The following is a 19,051-nucleotide window of genomic DNA, read 5'->3' as shown; positions in this document are numbered from 1 at the left end:
CGCCTATGATAAACTAAACAAAGACTGCAACCTCTGCCACTATTTATACACAGCGCCATCTTCCTTCCAGTAGCTTCATGAAAGTTCATTTTCTACAATGATTAAAGCAAAGCTTTTATTCAATGTTGTGTTCCATAGCTATGTTAATCGACCGGTAAACAACATTGCCCACTATTAGAAGTCTCCAGAAATAGAAATGTCAAGAAACATGATGCAACTTGAAACCAACTATTAGAATCTGTTATATTTGAATTCAAATACAATTTCGTAACAATATGTTCATCCCAACTATCTTGGTATCTATGTATCCTCCATCACTTTTAAATCTTGATGGAAACGTTCTCCTTGTTGTTCGCTACACGATCCAAGATTGTTAGGAAACTTGTCTAAATTACTGTGCAGATAATGTACTTTTATGCTTTATTACAATATGTTTAAAGCTAATTAAAATGTCTATAACTAATTCCTTGTAATTTTCAGCCTTCTGATTTCCTATGAAATTTTTCATAACGGCAACAAAAGATTTCCAAGACGCTCCTTCTAAATCATTCATTGAATTTCTAAAATCGTTGTCTTTCAAAGTCTTATTTATGGGCCATTAATATTACCAGCTTTTAGTTTTTCTGTACTCAAACCTGGAAACTTTCTTGAAAGAAAGGCCAAACATTATAACACGAAATTATACTTTAAAATATTTTTATGTAAACAAAATTTAAAATTTATTTTCGAAATTGTTTTTTAATTTTTTTTAAAAAAGTTTTTTCCAAATTTTTTTCTTTAATTTTTATTTTTTTGAAAAAGAATTTATGACAAAAAAAAATTTGTTTGATGAAAAAAATTCGGGTTAAAAAAAATGTTTACCGATTTTCACAAATTGTAGGTCCAACTTACTATAGCCTTATATACATCGTTGCAATGGACTTTGAAATACATATCATTAGATATCCATATTGTCTATATTAATGACTTAGTAATCCAGATATAGATGAAAAATAGGCCAAAAATCGAGGTTGTTCCAGTTTTTCCTTATATTTCAGACATTTGATATATGAAAATTCAGCTTATATTCCAGAATCATTTGTATGAAAATTAATGTACGACTATACTTTCGGTTCTGTTCAAATCATAGGTACAACAAACTTCAAATGACTGCGTTTATCGCTTTCCCACTGTCTTAAATGTTTGGGAATCACAGTTTATTCAGGGCCATAATCTCCAGAACATAATGTTAAAATCAATTTATTTATAGAAATGTTTATACGTATACGAAACGGGCACCCGAATTTACTTATAACAGCTATTATTAAAAAATTAAGTAGATCCAAAGCTTAATTACCGAACATGTTCGTTCCCTGGTAGCTATGCAATCAATTTACTTTAATCTTAATTATATTTATAGACAATAATTAAAACTGTTGATAATGATAATTTAGTATTTGATCTGATTCTCATCAAAGTTGACATTTTGTTGCACTTTAGAGCAGATAATGTTTGTTTTTTAAAAAAAAACAAACTAAATTTAAAGGTCATTCATCAAACATTCAAGTACAAAACATAATAAATTGAATGAATGGTAAGGTATGAACTAATACACAAAAAAACACACCTCTAAATTTATCCAAGTAATGCGAACTTGAAAATCTAGGTCTACCTCCCCCAACTGTCTGTGATATGATTGAAAAGTACTACTTACTTACTTGCTTACTACTCGTAAACAAATAAATAAAATGATTTTATTATTATCATTATTTTAAGCCATGTGTATCATTGTGATAAATTACACTGATGACATTTTTAGTATTTTGTTAATTTGTGGCATTATTCAAATCAAATTTAATTCAAATGGCTAAATTTCGAACAAAAAACAAACAACTGGAAACTATAGTAAATAAATTTTAAACTTTTGAAACATTTGCCACTGCACAAATAAACCCAAAGAAATCAATAAATTTTACATTAAGCGGCGATAAGCATGAATGAATTTTTGTTTAAACAATTTAGGAAAATACAATTAAACAAAAAAAGGCAAGGCATTGATCTTCAAAAGATCAATTAAATTGTTTATAAATAGAAATAATTATTTAAAAAACGATTAACACGTAATTGTGAACATTATTTAAAAACAAAGCGAACATTTTAAAAATAGATCAAAGAAAGATCAATAATATTGTTACGTTTTAACCTTTTCAAAACGTTGGTTTATTTCCTTTAAATAAACCGGATACTTTTGAATGCAAATAAAAGCCGTTTAGTAGTTTGAAAATTGTAACAACTCTTTATTTATTTAAAATGTACAACAACAGACTTAAATAGTCACTCAATGTTTTATTTTATACACGTTTATAAATTCGCAGAAATACAGACACACTTTATAATGTAGACGAATTCACTTAAAAAACACAGCACTCTTTAAGGCACTCAGTTGATGTTTATTCAAATAGCGTCTCAGATAAACTCACTAACGACTGCAACCTCTGCCACTATTTATAACACTGCCATCTGCATTGTAGATTGCTCTTTAACTATCTAGAGCTTTCAAATACATACGTCATCTGTGGTGTACTTTCTATAATGTTCTTTAACTGAATATTCGAATTCGAATATACGGTCGCAGCAAACTGCGTTGCCAACTTACGATCAATGGTCAACTGAAAGCTTTTATGCATTTGAATTCAAGTACAATTTCGTAACTATATTAATTCAAAGGACATTTTGAGAATGTTTTATTTCAGAAACATTAAAAAGATGCAAGAGTGGTGGATTATTTATGATAATTAAATTATTAACTTATTTTGTTTTCAATTTACTGGCGATTTATCTCACCGATCTTGCTGAAATCTAAAATTCAATTAAATCAATAACTGAGACTCTTTTAGTTTTGTTCTTAATTTACTGGCGATTTCACTCACCGATCTTGCAGAACTTTAAAATTCAGCAATATCGGTTTATATTGACTTTATTTGAAAACAAATAATTGCCACTTTTTTAGTTTTGTTTACAATTTACTGCCATTTCTCTTACTGATCTTGCAGAACTCTAAAATTCATCAAAATCAGTTTCTATTGATTTCATTTGAAGGCAAATAAATGAAACTTTTTTTAGTTTTGTTTTCAATTTACTGGTGATTTCTCTCACCGATCTTGCAGAACTTTAAAATTAAGCAAAATCGGTTTATATTTACTTTAGTTGAAGACAAATAATTGTCACTTTTATAGTTTTGTTTTCAATTTTTTGGCGATTTCTCTCACCGATCTTGCTGAACTCTAAAATTCAACAAAATCAGTTTCTATTGATTTCATTTGAAGGAAAATAATAGATAAGTTCTTTAGTTTTATTTTCAATTTACTGGTGATTTCTCTTACCGATCTTGCAGAACTTTAAAATTCAGCAAAATCGGTTTATATTGACTTTATTTAAATACAAATAATTGACACTTTTTTAGTTTTGTTTTCAATTTACTGGCGATTTATCTCACTGATCTTGCTGAACTTTAAAATTCATCAAAATCAGTTTCTATTGATTTCATTTGAAGGAAAATAATAGAGAATTTTTTTAGTTTTATTTTCAATTTACTGCCTATTTCTCTTACTGATCTTGCAGAACTCTAAAATTTATCAAAATCAGTTTCTATTGATCTCATTTGAAGACAAATAATTAAGAGTTTTTTATTTTTTTTTTTATTTACTGCCGATTTCTCTTACCGATCTTGCAGAACTTTAAAATTCAACAAAATCGGTTTGTATTGACTTCATTTAAAGATTTAAAGATCTTTTTTTTAAAAAAAAAAAACAAACACAAATTGTCTGTAGAAACACCCAGAGTCTCTGGCAGGAATCGAACCTGCAACCCTTGGATTGATAGTCCAGTACACTCTCGTCTAGTCTTACGGGGGCACTCAGTCTGAATTCTTTTATAAGATTAATGTTAAATAATCAGTTCAAAGTGTTATAATTTATTACATTAGACTTCATTATGCATCACAGAACTCAGTGTAAAGGTAGCTTTAAGAATTTAAAAAAATACTTTTTTTTTCATTTATAGCTACACTTTAACAAAAATTCTTAAATTTATAAATTTTGTCTCACTTTTTTACAATGACCAGCATTTAGAAATAATTTAAATACCAATGAAAAGCAGCTGAGATTCCTTCTCATTGTTTGCACACTCTCTCTCTCTTTCTATCCCTCTTTCACTCATTTTTTATGAGTATTTTTAATTCCCATTCATTACTGCACAAGAAGGATATCAAATTTCAAACCAAATACAGTTCAAAGCTGATTAAATCATTGACCGAAAAATCTTTTTTAAATATAAATTTCATGGTACTTTTGTTTTTCTGTAAATCAAGTACCAAACCAGCGATCATTTAGTGTGAACTATGCAAATATAAATAAATATTTCATCATAATTTATTGAGATCTCTACCTTGAAATGTTGAGTGTCTTAGATTTGTTGTGAAGGTTGTAAAATAAGGATATTTTTTGGAAATAATATTGTGCTACGAAGATCTGTTGACATCTTATAGTTTTTACTAAGTGTCAGCAGGAAAAAAATCATTAGATTGGCAATAGCAATGAACTGTAACGTGCGAGAGATGGCAATGAAGAAAAAAATCGCCCAGGCCAGCCAAAACATTTTAAAGACCATGAATTGGAGGCATTACTCCATGAGGATTGTTGTAAAACTCAACAAGAGCTTGCAAAATCATTGGGAGCTACTTAAACAGCAATTTTCAGCAGAATTCAGCTAAAAAGAGGGGTATCCAACCATACGAATTTAAATTTTTTTGTTTTAAAAATTTTTTTGTTGAAAAAAAAATTCGGGTTAAAAAATATTTTCCGATTTTGACCCATTGTAGGTCCAATTTACTATGGACTTATATACGTCGTTGCAAAGGTCTTTGAAATATCTATCATTAGATATCCATAGTGTCCATTTTAATGACTTAGTAATCCAGATATAGGTAAAAAATCGAGGTTGTCCTTATATCTCAGCCATTTGTGGACCGATTTTCTCGATTTAAAATAGCAACCGAGCCGGAAGAATTACGGATATATTGATGTATGAATCGTGTAAGTTATTTGGCGGCTTCTGAAAGTTAATTTCAACAGACAGACGGACATGGCTTATTCGACTGCTATCTATAAGAATCCAGAATATATGTATATACTTTATAGGGTGGGAAAATTATATTGTGGAAATTACAAACGGAATGACAAACTTATCTATAATCTTCTCACGAAGGTGAAGGGTATAAAAATAATTTTTAAAAGGAATTAATACAATACATTTGAAGTATTAAGGAATTATGCCTACGAATTAATTCGTAATGAATGAAATGATTAGAAAAAAAATTAATTTGATTTTGAAAATTGAATTAAGAATTAATTCTTTCTAACCTTTTATATGAATTATTTATAATTATTAAATAGCGAACCTAACAAATTCGCCTTAAACTAACAAATCTGACTAAATACTTATTAACTATCATCTTTGCCATTGACTGAAACTGACCCCTCTTATTTTGAAAATAAAAAAAATATATAAACAAAACTAAAAATTTCCTTTTTCTCTTAATTTCAATTCTCATTTTAGCATGGAACTCAGTTCAGTGATCTTGCAAATTTCGTTTCTTATCATATTTGGCAAAATGTTGGCATTTGGATTTGTCGGTCCAGAAGAGCGAAAGTGTAAATATCTAAGAGTGGATAAATTATTGAAAATACGCTGCTACGATATGAATCTGAAGGAGGTGCCGCAATATCTTAAAACATCGGTAGAGGTAAAGTATAACAAATAATTATAAAATTAAAAGCATTTATGCAAATTTGTGTGTGTAATATTTGTTGTATTTATCAGTTTTAATTGAATTAGATATTCAATTAGTTTTGTCGTCATTTTAAGTGATCATTAACTTATGTGAACTTGATTTGTTGCATTCAGTTACTGGTTGTAAAAGCTGTATGTGAAAATGAAATGGATTTATTATTTAATTAAATGAGAAAGAATGTTTTGTGGCATCCAATACCATATTCAATTTTGTTTTTATTTTTTGGTGTAACAGACAAATGTCAGCCAGGGTTCGGAATAATTTAAAATAAATTCTTAGCTTAATTGAATTAAGCAGAAATAAATGAATAAATTAAAACATGTTTGAGTAATAAAATTTTAAAAAAAAACTTTCGATTTCATTGAATATTATTCCAATCAATTCCATTCTGCAATACTCTTTTTACTACATTAAAATCAGAGTTGGGATTATTAAGTAAAGGCTGTGTTTTTTAAGCACGATAGAACTTGAAATTGTAAAAAATAGCACAAAAAAGTATATTTTAGTCATACAAATTGTTTTATTCGAAAGATCAACACATGACATTAACATTTGAAAATGATTTCGGGCATATGGCCACTGCGACTGTACTTTTCGAAGCAGACAAAACTAGAATGTTCTATTTCTAAAGCTTTTAGTAGCTTCAATGTTAATGTTAGCAGCTTTAACATTTAATGTTGCTATACTTACAAACAATGTTAATAACTGCGTGTTATCAACATTGTTGATAAGTAGAAGTTTCTAATGATGGAAATGTTTATAAACATGATTAATGTTGCAAGCAGCTGTTACAGACCGTTAAATTGAAATCGCTAAGCTATTTCGTAATAATATTTATGACTGCTCAAACAGTATTCCGTGGGTAACTAATCATAGATCGATATTGCCCATTTTCAATGCCAAACAAACCTTATAAATATAGAGTATTTGTAAAGCTAGTTCCTTTCGGTTGGTCCCTATTTTGTTTTCAATAGACAGACAAATGGACGGACATAGCTATGAGGACCTAGAATCTATATACTAATGTGGGTATTTGATGAATAATTCGATGTGTTACTAAAGGAATAACAAAATAAATATACCTTCCAACTTTTTTGATGCAAAAATGTAATTTTAAGAAGAAAACTTATAAAAAAATTCCGGAAATTCTTTTTTTAATACGTTTATTATAATATTGTTTCTTCCTTTAATTGCTAGGCCTTACAATAAGTAATTAAATCTTATATCTAAACAATTATAGTTCTCTTAGTGGAGAATCATATGTATTTGCCAAATTAGTTTCAAATTAGATGAGTGGTAAATCAGCTCTACGAAGCCTTGATCCGTTTTGAGTTGCGATCGGATGATGATGTAATTTTAACAAATATGCTTTACGAGTTTTTCTAAATTAATCCATGACCATAGGCACCTCTAAGTCTCTGTGGATGTTTTAATTTTTTATGTACCATGTAGCTCCCGTCATGATTCTAAGAATTTTGGATTGTGCCCTCTGTATGAGATATATACTGGTATTGCTTGCTGTTCCCCATAATTGGATTCCGTCACCCTTATCGCGGCTCAATATTTCACATGAAATATGTTCCCATTTCCCATTTTTCGTTCATAAACTTTGTTTACGTGAAAAAATTCCCCATGTTGAGAAATTATTAGATCAAATTTTGTAAACAATAAACAGCTGTTACGAACAAAATCAACTATTGTGAATGAAAATTTCAGGGGAATATCACGATAGCAATTTTCTCTTCGAGGGAAATGGATATTTCATGGGAATATAAATTTCACATGTTTTTCATGATAGGGGTGCGTATGTCAAAATTGGTTTTAAGATCGTCTTATACAGGATGTCCTTGCAGTTAAGGCTTAATATCGATTGATGATGAATTAGCCAGTGTAAATTAGAAGCTTTTAGTTTCATGTGGAGCCGCTTGGCTTCTATTTGTGGACGCCCAGTAAGGCGTCTATCTAAACAAATACCACGTGATCAGACTGTGGGATGCTCACACCGTTTAGTGTCACTGGTGAACAACTTTCTGTCCCAATGGAAAACGTTATATGCTTACTTTTGAATTCATTTACATGTATTCTCCAATTTTTTAATCACGTCTCCCAAGCGTCTGATCTAATTTTCTAGGTTTCTAGATTATAAATTTTAGGTCCACATGAGAACTAAGAATTGCAGTCGCATCTGCAAAGGTGGAAATGATTAATTCTTCGGACTCGAGCAAATCAGAGGTGTATAATAGGTACAGGGTTGGTCCTAGAACATTTCCCTGAAGTACACCAGCATTGATGGCATATTCGCTTGTCAATCGCCGCTTTATCCTTATATGTACTAGAATGCAGTAGGAATTTTATCTTGTGTATTAGGCGTTTATGCCAAACCTTGTCAAAAGCCTGGGCAACATCTAGAAATATTGCCGTACAGTACTTTTTTAGTTCGAAAGATATTCGTATCTCTTGCTCAATTGTTCCGTGATGCTCACTGAATCCAAATTGATGATCTGGGATAATGTTCAAATTTTTCATTGAATTATTTTCTCAAATAGTTTAGACAAAAAAGGCAATAAGCTAATCGGTCTATAGGATGATGCCAATGTCAAATCCTTTCCTGGCTTGGGTATCATTATAATTTGTGAGATTTTCCAATCATTCATTTAATAATACTGTGATCATAACAATTGCCACATCTGTTAGGTTTTCAATCATGGAAGTTGTAATTAAATCGTAACCTGGAGTTTAAGATTATCATTTCTGATTTTCTGAACATCTTCTAGACTACCATTGCTTAGTTCAGAGTCCGGTCCTATGCGGACATGTAAATTTGTAAGAAAAGATTTCCGATTAGGAATCCTAGTTGCAATAAAAAGAGGTACGTGTTTTAAAGTGCCCTTTCCAATAGCCAGATCTCAATTCTATAGAAAACCCATGGGAAAATGGAGATCGCAAAATATTGTAAAAATTAAACCTAAGTTTCCATTGCTTTGTCAATACCATAATAATGAATTATTAAATTAAATTAAATACACCACCATAGTGGGGAGGGTATAATGCGTTTGTTCAGATGTTAGTAACGCCAAAAATATTGGACTAACACCCACCTTAAAGTATACCGATCGACCTAGAATCACTTTCTGAGTCGATTAAACGATGACCGTCCGTCCGTCCGTCTGGCTGGTTGGTTGTCTATCCATTTAACCATGTGCGCAAAGTACAGGTCGCAATTTTGAAGATATTACGATAAAATTTGTTACATATAATTCCTTCGCCCAAGGACGGAGCCTATTCAAAATGGCTGTAATAGGTCCATTATTTCACCGAGCCCCCATACAAATGACCTTCCGAAATTGAACTTTATCGGTCATAAATGTTTAATTTATATAGGTATCTTCACAAATTTCGCTGCAAATAAGTTTTATATATATGGAATTCATGTCACCAAATTTTATTATGATCGGTTCATAATTGGTCATAGCTCCCATATAAAACCTACTTCCGAAAATCACTTTAACATGAATAAATCTTCTAAAAATGTTGGTATACACACAAAATTCAACATAAATAACTTTCATATAGACATAAATCACACGACCTAATTTCATGGTGATCGGTCCATAATTGGTCATAGCTCCCTGTAAGGCTCACTTCCGAAAATCACTCACGAATATAAATTATTGAAATTTTAAAAGAAAAATGTTTTTGCTCTTTTGCTTAGTATAGGGTATTATATGGTCGGTCTTGACCGACCATACTTTCTTTCTTGTTTCTTGTTATTGATATGAAATACAAACTTCATACGAAATTTTGAGTTAAATATTTAAAACAGTTTTCATTGTACGGGTATTGTCACTCACTGTATGTCAAAGAAACTGTGAATACTGCATAAATTCATTCCAAACAACTGAGGTTTATTGGAAATTCTGTGAATACTTGTTCTGACACAACAGTACTATGTATGAAATAAATTTTAAAAGCATAAATGAAACTCAATTGAGCTTAATTATTAAATAAAACACTTGTCCCAACTGCTGCTACTGGCAGCAGTTGCAAATATACACACATACATTTATAAATAATTTGTTCTTTTAACAAATTTGAAGAAAAATATAAAAATTTTAATTAAATTACTGAAAATTTGAATAACATTTACTTTGTTTATTATTTTATTTTTGCAGGTTTTAGATTTATCATTTAATCGCATTAAGAAACTTAAACGCAGCTCATTTCAACCCTACACCAGTGTGAAATATTTATTACTCTATGAAAATATGATACAATCCGTGGAACCGGGTACTTTTTCACATCTTACATCACTACAGGTAAATGACACTTTCTACTAAATACACACACAAACAAAAACAACCGTTGCAAAAACAATAACAGTTGTTTTTTGTCATAAATAAAAAAACTAAAAAACAAAACAATACAAATTATCTGATTAATTATTTCTCTCCGTTCAGAGTTGAGATTAATTGTTAACAAATCATTTAAAAAACATGCAATTGTCATATTAACTAACTAACTAACATCAATAATTACTATTTATTACTATTAAAACAAATCTCCCACCACAATTATAACACTTTTCATGTCAATACCTTAATTGGTTTATAACAAAAATTTACTTAACAGGAAATTGATCTGTCAAATAATGCTCTCATGACCATACCTTTGGAGCTGTTGCAATTGCCTTCATTAAGAAACTTGTATATCGATAGCAATGAATTGACTTTCTTGGAAAGAGATCTAGAGGCTTTGGATGCACCCATCAAAGCCCCTCTAGAGTATTTGAATGTGGCCGATTGTGGTCTGCAGGATTTACCCAATTTGGGTATGTTACCAAGTAAGTTTTTGCCTTAGCTATTCAAATGATTTTAATTGTTGCTAATATCTATTGTTTCTTTTTTACAATTTCAGAACTTTGGCATATAAATGCCTCTATGAATCCTTTAATGGATTTAAGTATTGATCGTTTTGCCAATATGTGCAATTTGAAGAGTATAGATTTAACGCGCACTCAATTGTCGCAGTGTCAGTGCCAGCAGGCTAACAATCACTTAAGAAGTTTAGCGGTTAAAACGAAATTTGTTCCGGTTTGTGTGGGTAAGTTATGGGGCATATTTCATACATCGCACTGGTTCCTCTAAAGAGAGTCAACTCAAAATTTAAAAATTTTCAGTAGAAGCAAAAAACTGTCTTTTTTTTTAATACATTACAATGAAATTTAAATACGAATACAACTGTATTTTTTGGCGAAAGAGTAGAGAAAATGATAGCGGATTTTTGCAGTGGGTAGATATCACCACTGTACATCGATTGCGATATATACAGTGGAAACTTTTCTAAATATTTTAGGAACATATTCCCGCTTGAGTGATAAAAAACAACTAAGAGAGCTATATTCGGCTGTTCCGCATCTTATATACCTTTCACCAAATTATACTTCAAAATACAAATTTTAAATATTTTTAGGTTTGTTTTTTTTGCCAAAGGTGGTTTTTAATTTTTTTGAAAAAAAATTTTCGAATTGTTATTTTAAATTTTTTAAATTTTAACATTTTTTTTAAATTTAAAAAAAAAAATCGGATTAAAAATATTTTTTCCGATTTTGACCCATTGTAGGTCCAACTTACTATGGTCTTATATACGTCGTTGCAAAGGTCTTTGAAATATCTATCATTAGATATCCATATTGTCTATATTAATGACTTAGTAATCCAGATATAGGTCAAAAATCGAGGTTGTCCTGGTTTTTTCCTCATATCTCAGACATTTGTGAACCGATTTTGCTAATTTTAAATAGGAAACTTCTCGAAATCATGTCTGACAAAATTATTGAAGATTTGGACACCGAAGATATCTGGGGTCTTCAGAAAATTGATTTCAACTGACAGACAGACAGACGGACACGGCTTAATCGACTCCGCTATCTATAAGGATCCAGAATATATATACTATTTAGGGTCGGAGATTTATATTGTGTAAATTACAAACGGAATGACAAATAAGGGTATAAAAATATATGTGTGTGTGATTTTAACTTCCCAGCAGTTCTAGGAGACAGTCCCCAAGTGATTTTACTCATCATTTATGGTGACAACTAGTTAAATAACTAGCTACGTGACTAGTTATTTTAACATACTGTTTAAATAGTGTCAGTCACCTTACTAGCTACCTAACTGGTTATTTTAACATTTACGGGTATAAATTGATATCAAATAGTCAGTTAAAAAGACAGACCAATAACCGATTACTTGTGAACGAACCTTCATCCGACAACTCTCCAATAGATTACTTATGATTAGTAAACTAACTTTCTTTAGTGCAGTACAAAAAAAAGTTTAATTGACTACAATCTAGATTACTTAGAGACACTTAAGTGAAGATTGTATTCACGCATGACTACATGGGATGTATAAAGTAACCAAAGGACTTTTCTCTCTGTACTACAGAGAACACATACGTGTCAAATTACCCAAAATATATAAATTGGAGTCAGTGAAGTGATCAGACATTAGTGACAATTACTGTTTAGTACTTAGTAGTAAATAGTAATAACTTACTTATTGAAAATTCAAAAAGAACCATTCGATTAAGGAAAAATTACCTTTAAGTCAGCATTCCTGAATTCTCACACATGTCCTTAATTCATAATTCTAGGTAGTTCATTGTAATAGATATATCGAAAAGAACCATTTATTGTTTCCACGTTCATTAATAAAGGAAATTGATAAAGTACCATTAGAAGGATGAAAAAGTACCATTAATTACCCTTCTATGGTTTCCTATTAATTTAGGTGGCATTTCGTCTGCACTGTGGTTCCAAATCAAAATCTAGGTGGACAAAAATATTTGGCGCTCTTTTTATATAGAATTGGTATCTCCGATTCCAAAAAAATTTTTAAAAGATCAATATAAACTTTTTTTCAAGTTACAGTAGGGTCTACTAGATATACATATAAAAATCATTAATAAAAAATTAAAAAAAATACGTTTTCATGTGTTTCTGAAACTAGATTTTTAAAAAGATCTGTATTTACTATATTTTAAGTTACAGTAGGGTCCAGATATATACAAATCATTAATAAATAAAGAAATATTTCTTAAAATTAAATTCCGTAAAAATTAAAACAAAAGTATTTCGGCGGGTGCTGGCGGCTACAATTTTTTACAAAGATATTCCACAGAAGTTTCTTTAAATGAAGTATATAGTCATTGAACTAGCTTCGACGCTCTTTTTTTTTTGGCAAGCTGTATAACATTCTTAGAAAAAAAATATCAGTATATATTAGAGACCCAAGTTTAAAGGACTATAACAGGAAAATGGAGAGGCCCATAAATATAAGATATACACTTAATAAAAGCCTATATCAATGTTTATATATGTTTTGAAATATGAATTTCTATAGGGTAACACAATTGAGATATATGTAATTTAGTAAAGCAGTAAAATATTAAAAATAATTAACGAAAATATGATGCAAAATTTGTTGAACTTCTGCCGCTTCTGTCGAGGATACGAAATGTCCAATTGAAAAACCCATTTGTTTTGGAGTAGAGCAGATTGTCAGCTTCCGAAAAAACTTCGTTTTTCCAAATTCTGAAGATACCGATTTTCATAATTTTGTCCACCTAGATTTTGATTTGGAACCACAGTGGGCTGGTTCCAATGAATTCAAAAATTTAGTAGGAGAATTGACGACTTGTTCTTCGTTCATTACTGTGTCAATCGATTTGTATTTTATTGTTTCGCCAGACACTTTCAATTGTATTTGGTCATCGAGCTTGCTAACATCATAATTTTTTGATTAAAAGTAGATTTTATATGGAAATTTCATATTCATGCACCTAATATGCAAGAGTAAACGAAATTGTTTATCACAGACCAAGCGAGCAAGCTATTTAACTAGTTCATTTAGTTCTTTTCAACTGTATTTGTTTAATTGAACTAGTTCGTTCATGAACTAGCCAATTCTACTAAACACCGCTCCACTTTTTTATGTAGATGAAGATCCATTTAAAATTTGTTTGCATCTATTTTATTTATTGGATATAATGTTACTGAATTTACCAGTTTTTACTTCGTAAACCTTTGACATTCCCAAAATTCCAATTTTGTGGATATACATATTGAGATGGAAACCTATAGTCAAAATTTCATGCCTCTACCTTTTGACAATTGGTCTGATCGATGTTGAATTAATCAGTCACTCAGTAGAGTGACTATCATTATTTCATATCTATCATATCATTACTTCCACCAAAGAGCACAGAAAAAACACAAGTTTTTGTACTTCTTCGGCTATCCTTTCGAGTCCTTTGGGCATTTCCAATTTTAGTTTTTTAAATTCGAAAAACTCGCAATTTTATTCACAATTTAAATTCTTGTTAATATCAAGAAAATTAACTGTGCTGTAACTTTAAATATTCTTAACCCTTAATAACTTAACCCTTTTACTAGCGCACAGTGGTATGAGAAAAAAAAGAGGGAAATAAATCTGTAACTTCTAAACCCTTACCTCGATTTGAATGAAATTTCACATGCTCAAAGGGAAAGTATTGTCGAGTTTAAGTTTTGAATCTGGGCATCATGAGCCCACCAGGAGCTGGGCCAAGGGTCCCCAAAGTAGGACACCTCGGGTCAATTTTAAAAATGATACGTTTTATTATTCTTTCAGAATAATAAAACACTGTTTTTATTTTTAGGTTAAAAACATTAAAAACACAATTGCTCTATTCACATTGATCAAATAGGTACATAATACACAATGTCTTCGTTGATATTTTTCACTGGCATATGATCTCCTACATTCACTATTTTTGAATTAGGACCTTTTGTTGTAGATATCCTATTGAATTTTGTCCCAGCTCTGCCTTGCGAACTTCTTTTTTAGAATTTATTGTAATTGGAGCTAACAGAATTTACTCAATGTCTTCAGTGATGAAAAATTGAGGGCAAAAGAAGTATGATTGGGCTACACAGTTTCAGTTTTATCATCTAAAACTTCATCAGATTCGCTCAAAAGTTACATCCATTTATTTATTCGGAATCGGAAGCACTAAAATCACTGAGAAAATATTTCGTTTTCCTTCAGACTTACACCAGATTTTTTTTTTCTATTCATCCTGCAATATTTTAATTTCGGATTACATTTCAAAATGTTGTCGTACTTACAAACAATGTTAATAACAGCATGTTATCAACAGTGTTAATAACAGCATGTTATCCACATTATTTATAAGTAAAAGTTTCCATTGTATATAAACAGAATTCATATTTGCTAAATTCTATTAGGATCGTAACAATTATGATTCAAAAAACCTATATTTTAAACTAACACTTTGTTCATACAATCTTTTTTATGTTTTAATTTTTGCAGAAGTTTTAGACAACTCTATCTGTCCACTGCCATATAATTTCACCATTGATTCTGAAGCATTTCAGACATGTAAAAATTCTGTTAAAATAGCAGAAGCACGAAGTATGTGGCTGCTTGTAGCAGGCTGTGCGGGAGGTTTGGTAGCAGTTATATTAAGTAAGTTAATAAAACTAAAATATAAAAACAACTAGAAACTAAATTGAATTTCCTTATAATTTTCTTGCAGTGGTCTGGTTCTGCATTTACAGAAGACGCAGGAGACGCAATAAGAAATTGCGAGCAGCCGCCTTGCATCGCAAAAGTTTAGTTATATCGCCCAAGAATGCCATTAATAGAAACGAAAAGGAGAAGGAATTTCACTGTACACACAAAGATGAACTGTTATACTGTGATACTGCCTAAACAAATTTAATATTTAAGTTTAGAGTTTTAGTTAAACTTTTGTTTATAAGTAAAAAGGCCTCCCTCAAATATTTACAAAACAATAATTTAGTTTTTTTTTAAGAAAAAAACCGCCATACAACTCTTGTGTAAAATAAAATTTTTATTTATTTGTTTGTCAATGTTTTTTCTGTTTGATGTAGGCATTAGTATTATTAATAACAATTAAATTTAAATTTACAAATAACTAGTTAATTTAGTTGTATAGTTTGTATGTGTCTTCAAACATATCATCAAAAGCCAATCACAAAGGTGCCTTATTTTAAAATAATTTTAATTTTAATTTAATTTAATATTTAATGTTTATAGTTAATTAATTTTTAATTTAATTTACATTTAAGTAACATCTACTTTTATAATTATTTTTTTTAATAATATTTAGCAAAACAAAATCCCACCATAAAATTAAGCAAATGAAAATAAAAACAAACAAAAACGACTTAATAAAACTACATACAATAAATAAATATAAAATGTGTTAGAAATTTTAAATACTCGTAGTTTGAAATTAATTTTATTGCATTTTAGTGTCATGTCGCTGCAAAATGTAGTGACTAAAAAATGTGTCATAAAAAGTTCAATGTCCTTAATATTTAGTTAGTACTCCTACTCCTTTTAAACACATTTAGTATCTATACTTAGTATTGAAATATGTTGTTGGTTAAAAGCCTTAAAATGTTCTAGAAACTTAACACACTAAATCGGGGATGGAAAATTCATTACTTTTCTCCGTTTAACTCTAAAACACCCAAAATAAACAGCCCAATTATGAAAAAAAATTACTTGGGAGTTTTTTCCCTTTTCTCAGTTTTCCTATTCAAATTCTATGATAAAAAAAAAGAAAAGGGAATAAACTCCCGGGGAATTTTTTTTCATAATTGTGCTGAAAATCAGTTGAAAAGGTTACAAGTTAATCTATTTTCATTAAGAAATGTTTAATTTCAGAGTACTTAGAACTATTTGTTTAAAATTTTATCAGGATTGCCGTATAATCAACATATTTATGATTGCTAAAACATTATTCCGACATTTGTACAGATCATACAGATACCAAACTGACCTTATCAACAGAGACTAAGTATTTATAAAAATCTAGCTCCTTCCGTTTTGTCCCTATCCTGTTTTTAAAATGCAGATGGGTTACCCCATCTTTCTTGACGAAGCGCATTGCTGGTCGTATGTCACGAATAACACGAATAATGTTGGCCTCCAATGCATTAAATGTTACAAGTGGCAAAACCGGAAATAATCGAGAGGTTTCAAATTGCACGACCTTAGAGGTCAGTTGACAGGTCCATTTGTCGAAATCAAGTTATCGCCAAATTTTGATTTCGCAATCCAGTTGAAACCACATTTCGCTCGATTCAATGCCATCCATATAATCAAACAACAAGTAAGAGAGCTGTATTCGGCTGTTCCGAATCTTATATCCCCTTCACCAAATTATTCTTCAAAATACAAATTTTAAATATTCTTAGGTAAACAAAATTATTTTTTTTTCCAAAGTTGTTTTTTTAATTTTCTGGAAAATTTTTTTTTTTTAAATTTTAATTTTTTAAAATTTTTTTCTTTAAATTTAAATTTTTTTTTTTGTTATTTAATTTTTTTTTGTGAAAAAAAACTTCGGATTAAAAATGATTTTTTCCGATTTTGACACATTGTAGGTCCAACTTACTATGGTCTTATATACATTAGAGTGACAGCCGATTTTTTTTTTTAGATTTCAAAGAGTGCCGGGTGGAATATTGTGACACTAGGCCTAAATGTTAAGTGCTGAAAATTTTAGCCAAATCGGGCAACGATTTCTGGACGCGCATCGAGGTCAAAGTTCAGATATATGCAAAATTGTACTGTTAATATGGAATAAATAGGTGAAACTCGTTAACTTTCTGCATTGTTTTCTAGAAATACATAGATTTATTTATATTAATGTTAATTACATTAAAAAAAAATGTTGGAAATTAACCCTGTATCTCCTTTGGTTCAAAATGACCCAAAAACTGTATTATCGCCAAAATTAGAGAAAAATGCAAATTTTTCAGTTTTTGACAAAATTTTGCTACTAAATAAATACTTTTGCAATTGAATGCAAAAGAATCGAAATATGTACGTAATTATCGTTGTAATGAGATATAAATGACAAAATTTGATTAAAAAATTTTAAAGTTATTACAAATTCGCCAGACCATTAACGTGTTTCAGGCCACTTGAACAAAAAATTTAGGAAAAAAATTAAGATATTTCGAGAAAAATTAAAATAAAAGCTCATTTTTACTTAAAATATGTCCATATTTACTTGTATATGAGTTTTTGTCTTCGTAGGATATCGTTAACCTATTCGCAGGTATGGCCAAAAAAAATATTTTTTTTTAACGGCTGTTTCAAAACTCCATTTTCAAATTTTTAAAAATTTTGTTAAACAAATTTCAGACTTTTTCGATCATCACATTGGGGTTTATTGGGATCAAAATAGGGAATAAAAATATGAACAAATTATGTCAATACCTCTTACAGTTTTTCCGTACCTGCGATTTAAATTTTGCGATTTTCAAGAAAAACTAATTTTTTGTCCATATTTAGGCGAATGAGTCCAATTTCCTTACTGTTATAAATTTTAAGTAAAACCTATTCATAATATTATAGTCCTTATAATTTTAAATATGTTCTGAAAGTTTTACTAAAATCGGAAAACGATAACCTTTGAATTGTGAAGGTCAAAGGTCAAATTTTTCAATATTTTGAATTTCTAATGAAAATATAGCGAAATGTTATATATTTTTGGGCCGATTTTAATGCAGCTTAAGGAAAATATAACATAAAGTCCAGAATTTAAAATAACAGCACAAAAATGGAAATTGACCCTTAGCAGCACTTGGGGTCCAAATTACCCTCAACTTTTAAAATCACGAAAAACACAACCATTTTGACCCCAAGTCCTCTTAAAGGTTAAAATCCATTTTTTCACTGTTGTTGTAAATGCTAGACCCCAATATATATTTTCCTCAAGTTTCATGAAAATCGGCACAAAAATATATAACATTTCGCTATATTTTCTTTAGAAATTCCAAATATTGAAAAATTTGACCTTTGACCTTCCGATTCAAAGGTTATCGTTTTCCGATTTTAGTAAAACTTTCAGAACATATTTAAAATTACAAGGACTATAATATTATGAATAGGTTTTACTTAAAATTTATAACAGTAAGGAAATTGGACTCATTCGCCTAAATATGGACAAAAAATTAGTTTTTCTTGAAAAACGCAAAATTTAAATCGCAGGTACGGAAAAACTGTAAGAGGTATTGACATAATTTTTTCATATTTTTATTCCCTATTTTGATCTCAATAAACCCCAATGTGATGATCGAAAAAGTCTGAAATTTGTTTAACAAAATTTTTAAAA

General features: G+C 29.8%; 1 protein-coding gene across 1 annotated transcript in view; it reads left to right on the top strand.

Moving 5' to 3' along the window:
* Lapsyn (Leucine-rich repeat activity-regulated protein at synapses) overlaps positions 1-16,140 on the top strand; it is a 49,089-nt gene extending 32,949 nt beyond the window's left edge. Inside the window, exons 2-7 of the mRNA XM_065511573.1 lie at positions 5,596-5,782; positions 10,003-10,146; positions 10,460-10,670; positions 10,745-10,930; positions 15,208-15,363; positions 15,434-16,140. Of these exons, the coding sequence (XP_065367645.1) occupies positions 5,597-5,782; positions 10,003-10,146; positions 10,460-10,670; positions 10,745-10,930; positions 15,208-15,363; positions 15,434-15,609 (1,059 nt within the window). The 5' untranslated portion in view covers position 5,596 and the 3' untranslated portion in view covers positions 15,610-16,140. The remainder of the gene's footprint in view (positions 1-5,595; positions 5,783-10,002; positions 10,147-10,459; positions 10,671-10,744; positions 10,931-15,207; positions 15,364-15,433) is intronic.
* Positions 16,141-19,051: the final 2,911 nt, after the last annotated feature.

Source organism: Calliphora vicina, chromosome 5, assembly GCF_958450345.1.
Source record: "Calliphora vicina chromosome 5, idCalVici1.1, whole genome shotgun sequence".
Lineage (NCBI taxonomy): Eukaryota > Metazoa > Arthropoda > Insecta > Diptera > Calliphoridae > Calliphora > Calliphora vicina.
The sequence above is the reverse complement of the archived record's forward strand: the minus strand, read 5'-3'. Positions and strand labels throughout refer to the sequence as shown.